Raw genomic sequence first — 15,583 nt, 5'->3', positions numbered from 1 at the left:
TGTCTCACTGGTGCTTAGTCATTTCTCCAGAATGGTGCTTTCTGCAGTGCTAATGCTTCACACCCGTGGCACCCAACTCAGTGGGCATCAGCCACGTGGCGCTTCTGAGCACTTGAAATCAGGTTAGTGAAAATGAGGAAAGAAATTAAATTAAAAAATTTTTTCTTTCAATTTTTCAGGCCATGCTGTGCAGCATGTGGGATTTTCCCAAAATTAAATTTTAATGTATCTAAATAGGGTTCTCCAAGACCCTCTGGATGCCCTCCTACCGCCCCAGAGCTACCTCTACCCATCCTTTTACCAGTTTCCCCTAAGGATGGAGAGCCTGCGCCCCAGCCTGCCCAGGACGCTCAGCTTGCCTCTGGTTTGGACTCATGGTGTGACCTGGAAGCTGCTGTCCTTGAGGTAATCTGCGAGAGCTCTGCATTTGTCTTTTCTCCCAAATTAACATGTCTGATCCTGAAGTTGGGCCTCTGGACTTCAGGACCTCTTCCCAAACCTGCCCTTCCCCAGGGCTTACGCGACGTCCTGCACAAACTCCTCCTCCCCTTCTGTCATGACACAAAGCCTCAGCTCTTGTAGAGGTGCTCCGTGAATACTCAAGACGTGAGGACAGACAGACTGACGGACCACTTCATACACACACAGAGCATCCCTATGGGTCACTGAGGCCTTTTTATTTTGCACACAAAACCACCAGGGATCTTGCCTGTGGACACCTCGGAGATTACAATGCAGATACACATGGCTCCAGACACTTGGTGGAAGTGAGGTGAGAAAAACAATGATTTGGGCCAATTATATGATTAGAGAGCTAGGGTTTCCAGCAGGGTTCCGGATGGTCAAGCTCGGCTTCTGCAGCAGGTCTAAGGAAGCAGTTAGAACGTCACAGGAAGGGGAGAGGGCAGTTAACTATCAGAGGCCCCTCAGAGCATCCGCGGGGACCTTGAGCTGCCCAGGTGACATCAGGAGCAGGTCTAATTAGCCAACGAGTGACCGCAGGGCTCACCCGCCCACAGCTTACTTGGCGAGGGGGTTTCTGAAGTTCCTGCCGGCAAACTTGGCCTTGCTGCCCAGTTCCTCTTCAATTCTTAGGAAACAGAAAGATAGAGAGACAGGGAGGGAACGAGAGAAGTCACACCTCAATGCAGTAAGTTTTCCCACCCAGAGAAGTGGTCAGACACACTTCCTGCCAGGAAGTTGGGGACCCAACCATCGGCCAGTCTGTCCAACTATTCCCCTAAATTTGAGCTTCTTGGAGATGCCAGGAATAGAAGAGCATTCGGCTATCTCCGTCCACCCAATTCACCCAACAAGTTGTCCACTGGCCCCCCCTTCGCCTTCCTTCTCTTCCCCGCAACGTTTCTGAAGAACAATGGAGAAGAAACGGTAGGATTGCTATTTCTTAGACTATTTAAGAAAATGTTTTTTCAATGAAAGGATAACCCAGTTTCTGCAACAAACGGCACAGGGAAATAAGGAGGGGGCACTCATTAGTGTGAACTCTGTTTGGATCCTGATATCAAAAAAAAAAAAAAAAAAAAAAGGTATTGGTATTACCACTGATCGTGGGCATCATCACTGTAGAGTGGTTATGTTAAAAAACAAAAGTAAGTCTTTATCTGAAAGAAATATATACAAGTGAAATCATAAGGTACCTGGAATTCGCTTTAAAATTCTCCAGGAAAAAAGGGTGTAAAGAGACAAAACATGGCGGAATACAGACAGCTGGTGTATCCGGGTGATGGGGAAGGGAGTACATTCTACTGTCCACTGATTTTTTTATATGCTTGAAATTTTCCAGGATAAAGTTTTAGAGATGGGGTACGGTGGGAGGACTTATAAAATGGAAGTTCCTTCTCCCTTCAAGACCGGAATAAAGTAACAAAAGGGCAGGTCTCCCTGTGTTTATAGGTGCTTCCCAAGGACACACTGAGACAAAAAGGGGAGGGACCAGAACGTCAGAAGGCGCTGAGCAGTGGAAACCCTGCTGTGTGCCCTTTGGCAATTTTTCCTCCTCTCTGTGAGCTCTGGTATCTTTGTCCACAAAACAAGAGTGTAAAATGAGAGCATCACTAAGGCTTCCCTGTAGCTCCCCAACTTCTGATTCACTTGTCTGCAGGGGAGCCAGTTCCCTCTCCCACCAGCAGACGGCAGCAACGCGTGGAGCAGGCCCCGCTCTGGGCCGACGCTGCCAGGCACCCAACCGTCCCACCCTAACATATGGGGCCAGGGGCTCGTCCTGGAGACCAAGCAAGCCCACACACGCGGCGAAGGCAGCCTCTTTACCTGAGGATCTGATTGTACTTGGCCAAGCGCTCGGATCGGCACGGTGCACCAGTCTTGATCTGGAAGGAGAGAAGAAAGGCCACAGTTGCTTACAGTTGGCGCTGAATCTTCATGGGCATTTGGGGCAAAGGGAGGGTGCCACGGCAGGGAGCCAGCGATTTCTTAAAGGGGATCCCTGGCCCTAGGAAGGAGGGGATAAAAGGGGCACCCAGGACCCCATTCTCCCCCCTGCCCGCCCAGCCCGTGCTCAGGAAGTTGAGGTCAGAGACAGAAGCAGGGCGCACCCTTCACCCCAGGGAGCTCTTTACCTGCCCAGTGCACAGTCCCACCACCAGGTCGGCGATGAAGGTGTCTTCAGTCTCCCCGGAGCGATGCGACACCATGACGCCCCACCCATTGGACTGGGCCAGCTTGCACCTAGAAACCAGGGACAACCAGACGGCATGGCTCCACTGCCTGGGCACTGCGGCCCCTTCTGGCCTCCTGAGGCCATGACTCATCGCTCCCAGTGGGGGGCCAGGGGGGCAGCCCTGAGCTCCCAACTGCTGGGGAAGAGGGTAACCCTCACCCTCCTCTGAAGGGCCCGAGGACCTTTCTCTGGCCTCTAGTCACGTTTGAAAAACTGGGTTCAGCCTCCTCGAGGGAGAGAGATGTGTGTCTCCTGACTAACGTTCTCCGTGTGATATTAAATCAGGAGTGTAGGGCCACCAAGTGGTCAGGATTAGAACACAACTGCCCAACGCCCTGGTCCCCTTGAGGCCAAAGCTTACTTTAAACGCCACCAGGAGCTCCAGTCAGGAGGGCCCCCTCCCTCCATGCAAGGGCACTCACGCCTGCAGGGACTCAGTCACGGAGCCAATCTGGTTCACTTTGAGTAGGAGGCAGTTGCACGATTTCTCGCTCACGGCCTTGGAAATCCGCTTGGGGTTGGTCACGGTGAGGTCGTCGCCCACCACCTGGATTCCTGCGCTGGCAGTGAACTTCTGCCAAGCTTCCCAGTCGTCCTGGTCGAAGGGGTCCTCGATGGACACCACTGAGCAGAGCAGGGCAGAGCGTGTTCCGTCAGCGTGGCCTCCCAAGCTTCTGACCCGCAGCACCCCAGAGCCCCCTCCCGCCCGCCCTCCCGCCCTCCCGCCTCACCTGGCCTCCCAACGCCCTCCTGGGACAGGGCCTGCAGTCACCTGCCATCCTGCAACCCCACAGTTGTCAAGTGGGAAACCGGCTGCCCAGGGCGGTTTGAGTTTAGCACCACCGAGAGTAAAAACAGAGCTGTGGACCCAGAGGGGTGAAGGCTGGGCTTCGTGTCCTGGCTCCGCTTCCAACAAGTTACTTAACATTAAACGCAGGGACTTAGAGACGCTTCCTGGTCTGAACACCTGCTCCACCATTTGCTGTGTGCCCCGGGGCAAGTTCTAACCCACTCTGTGCCTCCGTGTCCCCTCTCCCGTGTGCACGAGGTGACGCAGAGCCTAGGAGCACCCAGCGGTCCTGGCTCTCAGGGCTCCTCTCCTCACTGTCAGTGGAGCCAGGACCACGACTGCTCAGGAGGCTGCTCTGACGGTGACGGGAGGCGACCACACTGCACCACGGCTGCCCGGCTGCCCGCTCTGCTGCACCAGGCACCCCGGTGAAGGCTCCACCCACTCGCACCCCTGCAGCCGCCCCGGGAGCACTCACCCGGGTAGTCCTTGATGAAGGACTTGTACAGGCCGGCCAGCTCGTCGGGTGTGATGTACCTGCTGGGGTCATCGGGTGACTTGAAGTCCAGGTCATACTTGCCCGACCTGAAGAACTCAGAGGCAGCCACATCCATGCCAATGACGACCTTATCGGTGTAGCCGGCCTTCCCGATGGCGTTCTTCAGCAGCTCCAGGGCTGGAAAGGGACGGTGGTGAGAGTTTGGAAACCAGGAGGATGGAGATAAAATTCCCCTTTAACTCTGCCAAATGGGAACCGTAACAGAAGAGGAAGAGGTGCTCTGGCCCCAAGCACCAGTTTCAAAGATTCCAGTTACTCTTTTCTGCTCTGGGGCAAGAAACCATTGGTCAGGGCCACCAGTGCACGGCCACGTTGGAGATGGACTCTAAGAGGCTTTTTCACTGACAAATGCTCCCAAATTTAGCACCAAAGAACAGCTGTGCCGGCCAAGATACGGTGACCAGCTGAGATCGGCTGTCCCACAGAACTGGCTTTAAATCGAGCCAAGGCTGAGATCCAAGAGGGAGCCCAGTGGACGGGGAGCCCACCTCGCACAGCGAGGCCCCCGCTCCAGCTCTGCTGTCCGGCCCAGGCTCAAGGTCGGCCTCGCTCAGCAGCGCTGCCGGTAGGGAAACTGACAGACACTGGCCCCTGTTCCAGTGTCCCCAAGATCCCCGAGATTCAAACCGCGTGAAGGGCCACTTCTTATGGGCTAAAATAGCCGAACGTCAGCAATTTCGTATGACTGACCCAACGAGCAGGACGGACATTTTCTTTCACTAGCCATCCTCGAAGGCAATGAAATATGCTTGGAACCCTACTTTTTCTTCTAAAACAAAAAATTCATCCGTGAATTCTTTTCCTAGGACTTCTGTATTCTCTACTCAACTCTCACATTTAATCCTGTGCCTCAGGACTCAAAGCTAAATAAAGCCTGTGCGGCATTACGGCGGCTGAATGACCCGAAACGGTCGCTGACAGCAGTCCTTGTCACAGCCAGCATCCCTGAACACGGAGCAGGTTGCAAACCTTTGCCATCGCTGGGGGAGCAGGGACAACAGCAAGAAAACGAACCGCCTCCCTACCCCACCGTCAGCCCAGTTGAAGCAAATCATCGGGCCGCTCAGAAGTCGAATTAGTAAGAAAATTTCTCGTGATTTGTTGTTTTCCCGCGCCTGCGGGGTTTTGCACTTTCCTACTTCATGAACGAGCGGTGGAAAGAGCAGCACGCTGAGGGCGGCGCTCAGAAACCCAGGGGCTTCCTCCAGAGCCTCTACCTTCTTTGTTCTCCAGGATGTTGGGAGCAAACCCGCCTTCGTCGCCCACGTTGGTGGCGTCTTTCCCGTATTTCTCCTTGATCACATTCTTCAGGTTGTGGTATACCTCCGCCCCGACGCGCATGGCCTCCCGGAAGTTTCCGGCCCCGACAGGGAGGATCATGAACTCCTGCATGGCCAGCTTGTTGCCGGCGTGAGAGCCCCCGTTGATGACGTTGAAGGCCTGTGGGGAGAGAGGCGAGTGAGGCTCCACAACGCCCAGGGGCGCGGCTCCCACGTGGGGCCCGGGCGGCTCTGAAGCCTCCAGGTCCCTCCGCACTGCAGTCACTACCCCGCAAGTGCACACAACCCCACAAGGCAGGTGCAATTGTCATCTCCCATCGACGACGAAGGAGACGGGTGCAGGGCGGCCGAGTCACCTGCTCAAGGTCACTCTTAGCTGGCGGCGGAGGAGTTATTTGCAGCCGACACCCCAGAACCTGCTCCTACCCGTGTGCTGGAGAGTGACGCGTGGATGAGGTCAAGAGGTGGGAGGTCTCGGGACCCCACGAGAAAGCGAGCACCCGCCACTCACCGGAACTGGCAGGATGACCTCGGCATTGCCAGCCAAGTCGGCAATGTGGCGGTACAGGGGCACCCCCTTCTCAACGGCGCCAGCCTTGCACACAGCCAGGGACACGCCCAGGATGGCGTTCGCACCAAACTTGGCTAGAACAGAACAGGTTATGTTAAGGGACTTCTTACTCGCCAGCCTTCCTCCTGCCGGCCTCCCCGCCTACACCACTGTGTGCACCCTCGACTGTATTCGGAACCTTTTCCTTTCTATCTCCTTTGCATATTCACACCAGAAATGCAATAGCCTTCCACGTAGGCTGCTCTTCCCCCCAAAGAGAAAGCCCTTTCTTTGGTCCATGGGACTCTGGAAAATCCCACAAATTGCTCGATTACATAAAGCACGAGCCTCTTCTGAGTAACTCTACGTGCCTGCTGCTGCCAGCTGGCTACGCTCCTGATATTAAAAACGTGGTTTATGAGAGTTAGGGGAGGACTGCAGACAGTTACGTAATGCATCGTTAGGGACGACACGACCTCTCCCCAAAGGACTTCAAGGGTCTTCAGGAGAAGCCACAATCTTCCTGGCAAAGACCCCACCTCAGGCCACTCACATTTATTTTCCGTGCCATCCATCTCTATCATCAGCTTGTCGATCTTCTCCTGCTCCACGACGTTCAGTTTCTACACGGAGAGGGAGGATAAGCTGCTTGGGAGGGAGTGGTGCCTCTACCTGCATGCCCTGTGCCCTCCTGTCACAGAGCCATCAACCCTTGGAACCGTGCAAAGCCCAGATCAGTTCTGTGTTATCCATGTGTTTGGCAGGCAAAAAAAGGGGGGAATGCCAAGAGAAAATGGGGGGACAGCACAATGCCCTTCACTTGCTTTAAGAGCATCAGCCATTTCTCCAAGCACGAGGGATCTGACAATGCATGGTCCTCATGTCATAAAGGGGAGTCTACCGAGGGAGTCCGAGGTCACGTTACACATGAGGCAGAATTGTCTGGTTCATGCTACAGAAGGAATTACTCCAAAGCAGTGTGACTTTTGGGGCAGCAAATAACAGAATTCATTGTTCTTTACCATCAAAGTCAGTTTCTGCCATCACTCGGCTGCCCTCAATGACAGCAAACTCCATCATCTGATGGGAGATACGAGTTTTGTATGCAGTCCACAATCATTTAGCAAAATGTATGACAACTGATGAAAATGACTATTTTTGGTGAGAGTATAAATAAAACTGGTGTCTTAAAAACTGGCTCAAAGTAATGTAATAAAAGTCGGCATTACTTTAAAAACCCCACAAGTGAATGATACCAGCATATTATTTATAATGTTTCTTATACAAAAGCTAAAATATGAAAGAAAACCAGAATCTGTAAGTCCATCATGCCATGTTAACAATTTGGCATCTTTTGCTTTCGTGACAAGGCATCTTTGGGTAAAGTTAGAAGCCACCCCAGCAGATGGCTTGAGGCCAACCCTCACCAAGAGTCAGACTGGTTTGTCTCCAAGTAAAGAAAAATGTCCAGGAAAGCCCTGCTCACTGTCAGTCAGGCCAGGTGAGGGCCCCAGGAGGCGGGGACGGAAGGTGTGCGTGGCCTGGGGACCGATGACAGCCAGCTGCGCGGGCCGGGCCACAGCAGGCAGGCTGAGGAGGGGATGGGCAGAGGAGCCACGTGCCACCCGCGTGCAGGGCGGAGCCGGGAGAGGGGCCATGCCAAGGAGGACACACAGGCCGAGGCTGGGTCTGGACCCGAGAAAGGGCCATAGTTACGGAGAGCGGGGCTGGAGGGAGGACGGACGAGACCAAGCTGCCGAGCAGGCTGGGCGGCGGGATCCCCAGGCCCACTTCACCTACAGCAGCTCCGCTTTTATCTGTTTGACACATTGAGGCTCCAAGTAGGATTTTATATAACGGGAGTTCTGCTGTTTAAAAACACAGTAAATAATTCCACAGTTCACGAAAAATGAGTCAGTCGCCACGGATACTACATTTAACGCCCCTGAGAGCCGCTCTTGAAATCTGGATCTTAACTCCCCGAAGGTCAAGATGGTTGTGGGGAAACATCTAGGCCCTAAGAGCCTCCCGTCCCTCGGATCCAATTCCATGCGCTGTTAGCCATGGGCACATGGACAGGCAGAGGGTGGGTTAGGAAAGGCGAAGTTATTCGCATGCATGACAGGGAATCCAACCGGCTTCTTTAGCTCTCAGAATAAGCTCTTCCATGAACAGGAAAGCCTCCTGGGCTGGCCTGGGAGGCGCTTTGATAGCATTAATATACATTAGTTATCAGGAGGCAAGTCCTACCTTGCTAACCAGGGCAGGCGCAATAGTTTTATTGATGTGCTCAACAGCCTTTGAGACACCTAGAAGGAATAATCAAATCAAATTACCGACATTAATGAAAGACAGGCTTGAGCAGCACTGCTGGAGAGAACCACTCACCACGTTAACCCAGATATTCAGAGCCCACCAAAGACCTTCAATGGGACCTCCTTCAAATCCCCATCGCCCTCTCCCCCTGGAATCGGAGGGCTTTCTGGCCCAGTCTGAGTGCTCTTACCTAGGACCCCCAAGGGTTAGAGCCGCACACAGAGCAACCATCCAGAATGTCTGAAGGGAGGTTAGTTGGCAAGACCATGCACTGGACAGGCCAGCTGCAGAGACTAAAGGACGCCCAATGTATGTATTACCTGTGTGCACAGGGCTGGTGCCAGGAACTCATTAATATACTTAACGGGTCTGGAGACACCTGACCAGTAGAGATGGGCAGAGGAGGAAAAAAGAAAGACTGAGAAGAGAACAGGCTGTGAAGGAGGCTGAGTGAGAGAAAGAGAGGAAACAGGAAGACAGGGAGAACGCTGCAGGGACCGTGCATTTGTCCTCATCACAGCCAGGGCACAGCACTGTCCTGCTGCTGTAGGCACTTACTGCCTGGGCCGCCAGCAAGGCCTCTGGGGAGAGCTCTCTGCACAAGCTGCCTCCCTACAGTGGGGCGCTGTGACCCCGGCCCAGTGCCCCCAGCCCCACCTCGCCCTCGCCCTCTCCTCTGCAGCGTTTTTGGACTCTTTCCTAATCGCCCTCCCTGGAGAGGTGGCAGCACACGTGCCCTCCACCTGTCTACACGTGTGGCCCTTCGGAGGGCCACAAACCGTGAACTGTCATGATATGTTTTTGCCTCCTCTCCTGAACCAATTCCCGTCCCTGTCGAGAATGCACAGTCTAGCCCTATCTGCTTTTCTGGAGTTTGGCCACACAGGTTCTATCTACAGAAAGGTGAGCACTGCCAACACAGTATCCAGCCCGTCTGCATACAGCCCAGAGGAGGCTGGCTTTGCCAAAGAGACCGAAAGACAACGACAGCCCATCAACGGTAAGCCATCAGCCAGGCCTTCGGGAGCTCTTCTCCTCCGCGACTAGACCCCTGAAGAGGCCTGATGGCCCGGAAGGCCCTCAGAGCCCTCCTGGAGGATGGGAGGCTGCTCCTTAGTACTAGATAACTTGTCTTCTTCTTCTCCCACATCCCCTGACCCAACCAGGAGTTCTTTACAGACTGGAGACAAACCGCAGTAGAAGTGTTACAGCGCCTGCCCTGAGCTACGGGGTCAGGGGTGCTGGGACCCATCAGCCCGCTCTCCCCGCTCCTCCACGTGCGGCACCCACACTCTGGGCCAAGTCAGAGGTCTGCTACCCTGAAACGCAAGCCGCGAGGAGCAGGAGGGAGGCTGTGGCTGCCGGGAGGCCGGCCTGGGCTCAGCCCTTACCTTTGCCCATGTAGCGCGTCTTGTCATTGTCCCGGAGCTCCAGGGCCTCATAGATACCAGTTGAGGCGCCACTGGGCACAGCAGCTCTGAAGAGACCTGGATATTGAGAGAGGGAGGGCGAAAAATAGTTAATGACTAAGAAACAGCTCCCGCCCTCGCCCAAGTCCCTCCCTGCTCCCCGAGGGCAGCTGCCCTTGGGAAACAGTTACTTCCTCCCAGCAAGGACGGGGCGGGAGGACCGCTACGGGAGGACTGTACAGGCTGCTCCTCCAGCCTTTCATGTTTTTACGATCCTGCGCTGCAGACACTAGAGCAGAGCTGATGAATTTCTCTAAAGAAAAAGGTCTAGAGCAGAGCTTCTCAGATTTTAACACGCACACATATCACCTGTGGGTTAAAGTGCAGATTCCAAAACAAATGGGAGGGCTGAGCCCACACCTCTCAAAGCTCCCCACTGGTGCCCCGGAGCTGGGCCGTGGACCACCCCCAGCAGCGCGGCCTAAAAGAAATACAATGCAAGCCACCTCCGGGATTTAAGGTTGTCTAGCAGCTAGTAACCCACGAAAACACTGGGCTGTTTTAGACAGTCCAGCTCTAGAGCACCGTGGCCAAGCTTCCCTTAGACAAGTGAGATCAGGTTGCTAGCTTTCAAGCCTTGAAAGCACTGGCTCAAGAGGAATCTCTACAGCTCATCTGCCTCAGCTTAAGGAGCAATAAATGCTATTTGGGGGTTCTCTGCATAACAGGAAACCAGAAAACAGGACAGACTGGAAGAGAAAAGGAATAAGCACAATAACACCAGAACTCAATCAAGCATGCACTGCGCAGTCCTGAGGATATAGAAACCAGCTGCCTGGCTAAGCCTAGACTGTGGAGCAGAAAAACGGCAAATCTTGGAGAAGGACAGACAGTGCCAAGAAAGGTACTGCAGAAATCCGGTTACACGGGGCACAAGGGTTAGGGGAGCAGGAAGTGTGGGCAGCCTCTTGAATCTCCTTGAAACCGTTAGGGATTTCCCCATCTGAGGTATGCCGAGAACTGGGGGGTGCGGGAGATGCGAAGGCAATGAACTAAGAGGAAAAACCCAACCAAGTATTGCAGTCATACTTGGTTGCACGCCTGTGCCACCGCACTGACTGTGTGACCAGCAGGACACACGTTCTTCTCGACACAGGCCCTGGCTTTCTCTGTATCCATCAGGCGCTGGACCAGGTGAAGACATGAGGAAAGCAAGAGTGACCCTAAGGTCAACTATGGACTTTGGGTGATGATGTATCAACGCAGGTTCGACTGTAACAAAGGTACTTCTCTGGTGGGGATGGTGATAGTGGGGACAGGGGGTAGACAGGAACGCTCTGTACCTTCCACTCAATTTTGCTGTGAACCTAAAACTGGTCTAAAAAATAAATTCTGAGAAAGAAAGAAGGGATGAAAGGTTCTTAACAAATTTATGACTTCCTGTTTTTTTTTCTTTTCTTAAAAGGATTAAGACACATAAGAGAAAGTTCCATTCATTTAAATGTCAAGACATTAATTTTAGTCATTTTAAAGAGTTTCAAAGAAAATTCCCCCTCCCAACAATCTTCTAGTGTCCTGTGTCTTTTTTCGTTGTTCAAAGTCCATTAATTTCTAAGTGGAAAGTTCCACTCTCTGACTAAGTGTGCCAGTTTTATAAGCGGAAAGGAAATTCTCGCCATCTTCTGAGAACACATAGCATTTGCCACAAGGCACATGCCCAGAAGGAATCGTGTTCTGAGGGCACCCCAACAGTAACCAAAGGCAGACTCCTGCCCAGTGAATCTCGACTCGAGGGGCCTTCATTTTCTGGGCAAGGGGGAAGGGAGGACAGGAAGGGAAGGTTCCACAGCCAAGCCTGTGATTCAGACCATGACTCAGCTCTGACTGGCAGGTCTGTGCTCAGCACCGCTGGGTGATTCTGCCTGAAGCTCCTTTTCCAACTTCAACCATTTAGAAAACAGCTGAGACATTGCTGGAGGTAATGCATGGCTAGGGAAGCACTAGATTTTCTTAAAGTAAAAAAGAAAAATGGGGGAGCTTTTAAGGGTTCCCATTCTATTCTTTTCTCATGTGGGCAAATTCTTCCTACGGGGACTTACAGCCAGGTAAAAATATGAGCCTCTGGAATGTTCCAACACCCCAAAGTAAAAACTGTCCCGGATCCTCTAAGAGTGATTTCTGGAAACGGAGATAAGAGCGCTATATATACCCTTGTACTCCCCTAATCTCTTTCCTTTTCAAGGAAGAAAGATCCATCCTATCACGCCGTATCTAAGTATTTGGTCATAGCAAGCTGTGGAGCAAACTAGTGATAGGCCCTTTTAGGGACAAGATTATCACATTACTTCCCCACCTCACTGACCTAGCCGCCAACCTGTGTTCTGCTCTACGTATCAAGAAGCACCAAGACAAGGACCTCTTGCCTTAAAACCCTCCCAACCTTCCCCCAGTGGGGAACCATAGCCTACCAGCATGTGCAGACCAGAAAGAAAGGCTTTTACCATAACAGACGTTTTCTTGCCTAAGGCTCTGTCATTTGAAGTTTTAAAAAATGGAGTGTGGTGCTAGGGACTATAGAAACAAAGGTGGCCCATACCTTTTGAGGTGTAGAGATCAACCTCAACAGTGGGATTCCCACGAGAGTCGAAGATCTCTCTGGCGTGGATCTTGAGGATAGACATGGTGAATTTCTGTGGGGAAGCACAGTCCATATTTTCCATAAACCATAATGCAGCCTCAACTCATTATGCAAGGGGTCACTTCTGAGGATCCCTAGACTAGAAAGAGTCTGCATTAACTAAATGCATAAACTAAAAACTGCATGTAGGAAGGCTGACTGGAGTGGGAGAAAATGCCTGCTGGAGAGCACTGGGAATTGTTCCTAAAAAGTAGGTAGGGGCAGCTCTGCAAGGCCCTCAGTAGTTCAGGCCTTGTCCTACAGGCAAAGAAAGCCCGGCAGTGCGCGTGCTGGCGGGCAAGATTCACACGCTGATGGCGTGCAGACTGCCCGAAGAGGAAAGAGTCTGAAACTGGCTGTCATTAGTTACCAACGAGGGCAGGTGCGGGGCCATGGGAAAGGGACCAAATCAGGACCAAGGGGATGTGAAGGCCACAAGCAAACCCATCTAGGATTAAAAAAAAAAAAAAAGGGGGGGGAATGACCAGGAGGAAAATCTGGTCATCAAGTAAAGCCTGAGGTAGCAGGAGAATGCTCAATTGGTCGACGTTGGATAATCAGTTAGAAATTCTGAGTTTGGATGCCAGGAATGAGCTCCTTGGTCTATGTGCTGTGATCTTTGCCAATTCCTGAGCCTTTCAAACCTCACAGTACTTGGGTCTTTAGCAAGACAGGGCACACAAATAACATTATCTAGTCAGTGTTGCTTTCAATGGGCATTTCACCCCATTTAAAAAACTTAATTATGAAATGTCGTGATCGGTAACTAGAGAAAAGATTCTATCTTTGAGCACCAGGATACGCCGAGGGAAGAGCTCTCCTTTGAAAACACCTTTAGAAAAAAGGGGAGGGGGGTGGTTTGCAGCTACAGAGAACAAATATCAAGAGCTCAAAGAAAGCCCCCTTCTTGCTTTTTTCCCCCAGAGGCTCTCTCCAAGGAACAACAGAATTGAACAACTTGTAGGACTGAAGTGGAGGAGAGGAACCAAATTAGTGTTTGGAAGCCATTACCTAGCTGGGCTCCTCTCCATTATCTTCTCTGGAATGTTCTGAAGCAGCAAATGGCATCTTTTTAAGTTTCAAAATTAGATACTGAAGTCACTTCTGTGGCTTTGTTTTTTCTTTGTAACAATGGAGTTTTATTCATTAGCCAATCAAAAGGTATCTAGTTTTTATCTCAAAAAGGCAAATTTGTTTAAAATCTTTTAAAATTTTAGTTAACTTTGAGTTTTGGTAAATCATATACCCGTGTAACAGACCACCCCAAAAAAGTCCCCAGAGGCCATTTCCAGTCACTGCTCCCCCTGCAACCACTGATTTACTTCATAGATTTTAGATGCGCTTTTAAGCACATCTTCATTACGCTTCCTCATCATACAGATGTTAAGATCTCATTTCTGGTTTTATTTTAGTGATATAAGACAAGGCGGTCGACTGATTTCACGATGTGAAAATAAAATTCAATTTATCTTGAAATTAGATAGAAAAACTTTTCTCCGAAGTCATTAAATGCAGGGAGCACAGGCAGGGCGGAAGGTGGGTCTGACTAGGAGCCTGCACAGCCTTTTATCTGCCTGGACTGAAGCCTGGACCTGGGGCAGCACGAGCACACCGGGCAGCCGGGGCCTAGGTGTGCCCCGGAAGCAGGTCAACCGGCTGCCCACACCGCCCAGGGGGAAGACCACACTGCAGAGGAAGCAGCGAACAGGAAGTTTTCTTAAAGTACATCCTTTTATGTCAGATCAGGGGCCGATTGTGGGTGGCCAGCCCGGGAAGCAGGGAGCGCCTCGTGCCCGACTTGGGCGAGGTCGCCTGCAAGGCTTCCAATGACCCCACGGCTCCGCTGCAGTCCCCTCCAGATCAAGTGCCTTCTGAAGGCAGATCAGTCCCTGCTCATTCCAGAGCAGCGACGGGCTGGACACTCATGAGCCAGGCCGAGGGCCACCACCGGCAGGCAGGGGCGCGGGGCCGGGGGTGGGGGGGGCTGCAGCTTCCCGGGCATCTCTCCTTTTCCGGCCCCCTTTCTCCATTCTCGGAAGGGCCTGGCTTTAATGAGCACGCGGGTTAGGCCTGGAGCGCTCGCCAAACCTTCCACCCTCACCGCCTGCTGTCCTGGTGACCGCGTGTTCTACCTCTAACCTCCCGGGACAGTGACGCGGCCCCGTAACTCGTAATCACAGACTGAGCTACACCTTCCCCGCTGGAGAAACCGGGCGCCGCGCCCCCGCCTCGGGCCGCGACTCTGGTCCGGGGAGGCCGCTCGCGCGCGCCGACCCGCCCCTTCCCCGCCGAACCCCCGGGCACGCCGTCTGAGGGGCAGAAGGGCCCGGGGCACCCACGCGCCGCCTGCCCGGGCGCTTGCTCGGCAGCCCTTCCTTGAGTCCTCACCCGGCCGCCTGAGGTCGCCACCCGAGAGAGAAGCAGAGGGTGCTGCGGACACCGAGGGCGAGCGTTGAGGTGCAAGGTCCGGACGTTCCAAGTACCGCGAGGTCGTCTCCGCTCCGCCGGCCTGGACTTCCTGCCCAGCTCGCGGGGACCCCGCCCACTTCCCGCCCCTCAAGCCCACCCCCTCGCCATTGGCCCGGCGCGCCGTCACTCGGGCCCTCGCCTCCGAGGGAGGGGTGGGACTGCGGGCGCCGGGAACTGGAAGAGGGGGCGACGTCCCGGGGAGTTGGGGCCTGGGCGCCCCAACTCCCCCGCTGCTATGTGGGGATGTGGGCGAGCCCCCGTCCCCTTTCGCTCCCGCCCGCCGCTGGGACTCGAGGCTGAGCCGAGTCTGTGGCGCCGGGGCCCCGGGGGAGGGGCGGGGCGGCGCGGCCGGCATGAGGGCTCCGGGCTCCGTCACGTACTCCGAGTCCCGCACGCACGCCGCGTCGCCCCGGCGCCGCACGTTCTGCCCACGACCTTGGTGACGACCTTCCCGGCCGCCCCACCCGTCGCCCCGCAGCGCGGTGCCGGAGACCCCGGCGGCCTGGAGACGTTAGCTGCCGTGCGCCCGGACCCCGCTCCTGGGCCGCGGAGTCGCGAGCCCGGCCACGTGCGCTCACCCGCGCCTGCGCCCTGCGCGCCCGGCAGCCCACCAAGGTGACCCGGTCCCCTTTGTCCTTGCGTCGGTCACACAGGAGTTATTAGGCCAAAAGCCGAAAGGATGTTCGCTTTCCCTTAATTACAGCTAATACCTTTTGAGCGTTTCCTACGTGCCAGGCGCTCCACGTGCGTGCCGAGGGTTAGTTCATTCTTCGGCTCTTGTTAATGTTGGATCTTGAAAGTAAGCTTCTATACCTCCCTTTCCCATACATGTGAA

At 53.7% G+C, this 15,583-nt stretch overlaps 1 protein-coding gene across 2 annotated transcripts; it reads right to left on the bottom strand.

Moving 5' to 3' along the window:
• Positions 1 to 659: 659 nt before the first annotated feature.
• On the bottom strand, positions 660 to 14,819 carry ENO1 (enolase 1). 2 transcript variants are annotated; one of them, XM_028487887.2, is made up of 12 exons: positions 14,668 to 14,819; positions 12,199 to 12,292; positions 9,585 to 9,680; positions 8,514 to 8,572; positions 6,431 to 6,500; positions 5,839 to 5,972; positions 5,265 to 5,487; positions 3,967 to 4,164; positions 3,121 to 3,322; positions 2,598 to 2,706; positions 2,290 to 2,348; positions 660 to 1,090 (listed from the first exon to the last, which is right to left on the bottom strand). In XM_028487887.2, the coding sequence occupies exons 2-12, from the start codon at positions 12,281 to 12,283 to the stop codon at positions 1,021 to 1,023; spliced, it is 1,305 nt and encodes a 434-aa protein (XP_028343688.1). In that variant the 5' UTR covers positions 12,284 to 12,292; positions 14,668 to 14,819; the 3' UTR covers positions 660 to 1,020. The 2 variants fall into 2 exon arrangements, with proteins under 2 accessions (XP_028343688.1, XP_007110364.2); XM_007110302.4 differs by lacking the exon at positions 8,514 to 8,572 and adding an exon at positions 8,128 to 8,186.
• Between the last annotated feature and the right edge of the window lie 764 nt (positions 14,820 to 15,583).

This window comes from Physeter macrocephalus, chromosome 3 (assembly GCF_002837175.3).
Source record: "Physeter macrocephalus isolate SW-GA chromosome 3, ASM283717v5, whole genome shotgun sequence".
NCBI lineage: Eukaryota > Metazoa > Chordata > Mammalia > Artiodactyla > Physeteridae > Physeter > Physeter macrocephalus.
The sequence above is the reverse complement of the archived record's forward strand: the minus strand, read 5'-3'. Positions and strand labels throughout refer to the sequence as shown.

Excerpts from the sequence above, each read along its gene's own strand:
- ENO1 (XM_028487887.2), bottom strand. The coding sequence starts at position 12,283 with ATGTCTATCCTCAAGATCCACGCCAGAGAGATCTTCGACTCTCGTGGG. Across the intron at positions 9,681-12,198 it reads TGATCTCTACACCTCAAAAG|GTCTCTTCAGAGCTGCTGTG; the intron begins GTATGGGCCACC and ends CTCAATATCCAG. Across the intron at positions 5,488-5,838 it reads AGGTCATCCTGCCAGTTCCG|GCCTTCAACGTCATCAACGG; the intron begins GTGAGTGGCGGG and ends CTCTCCCCACAG.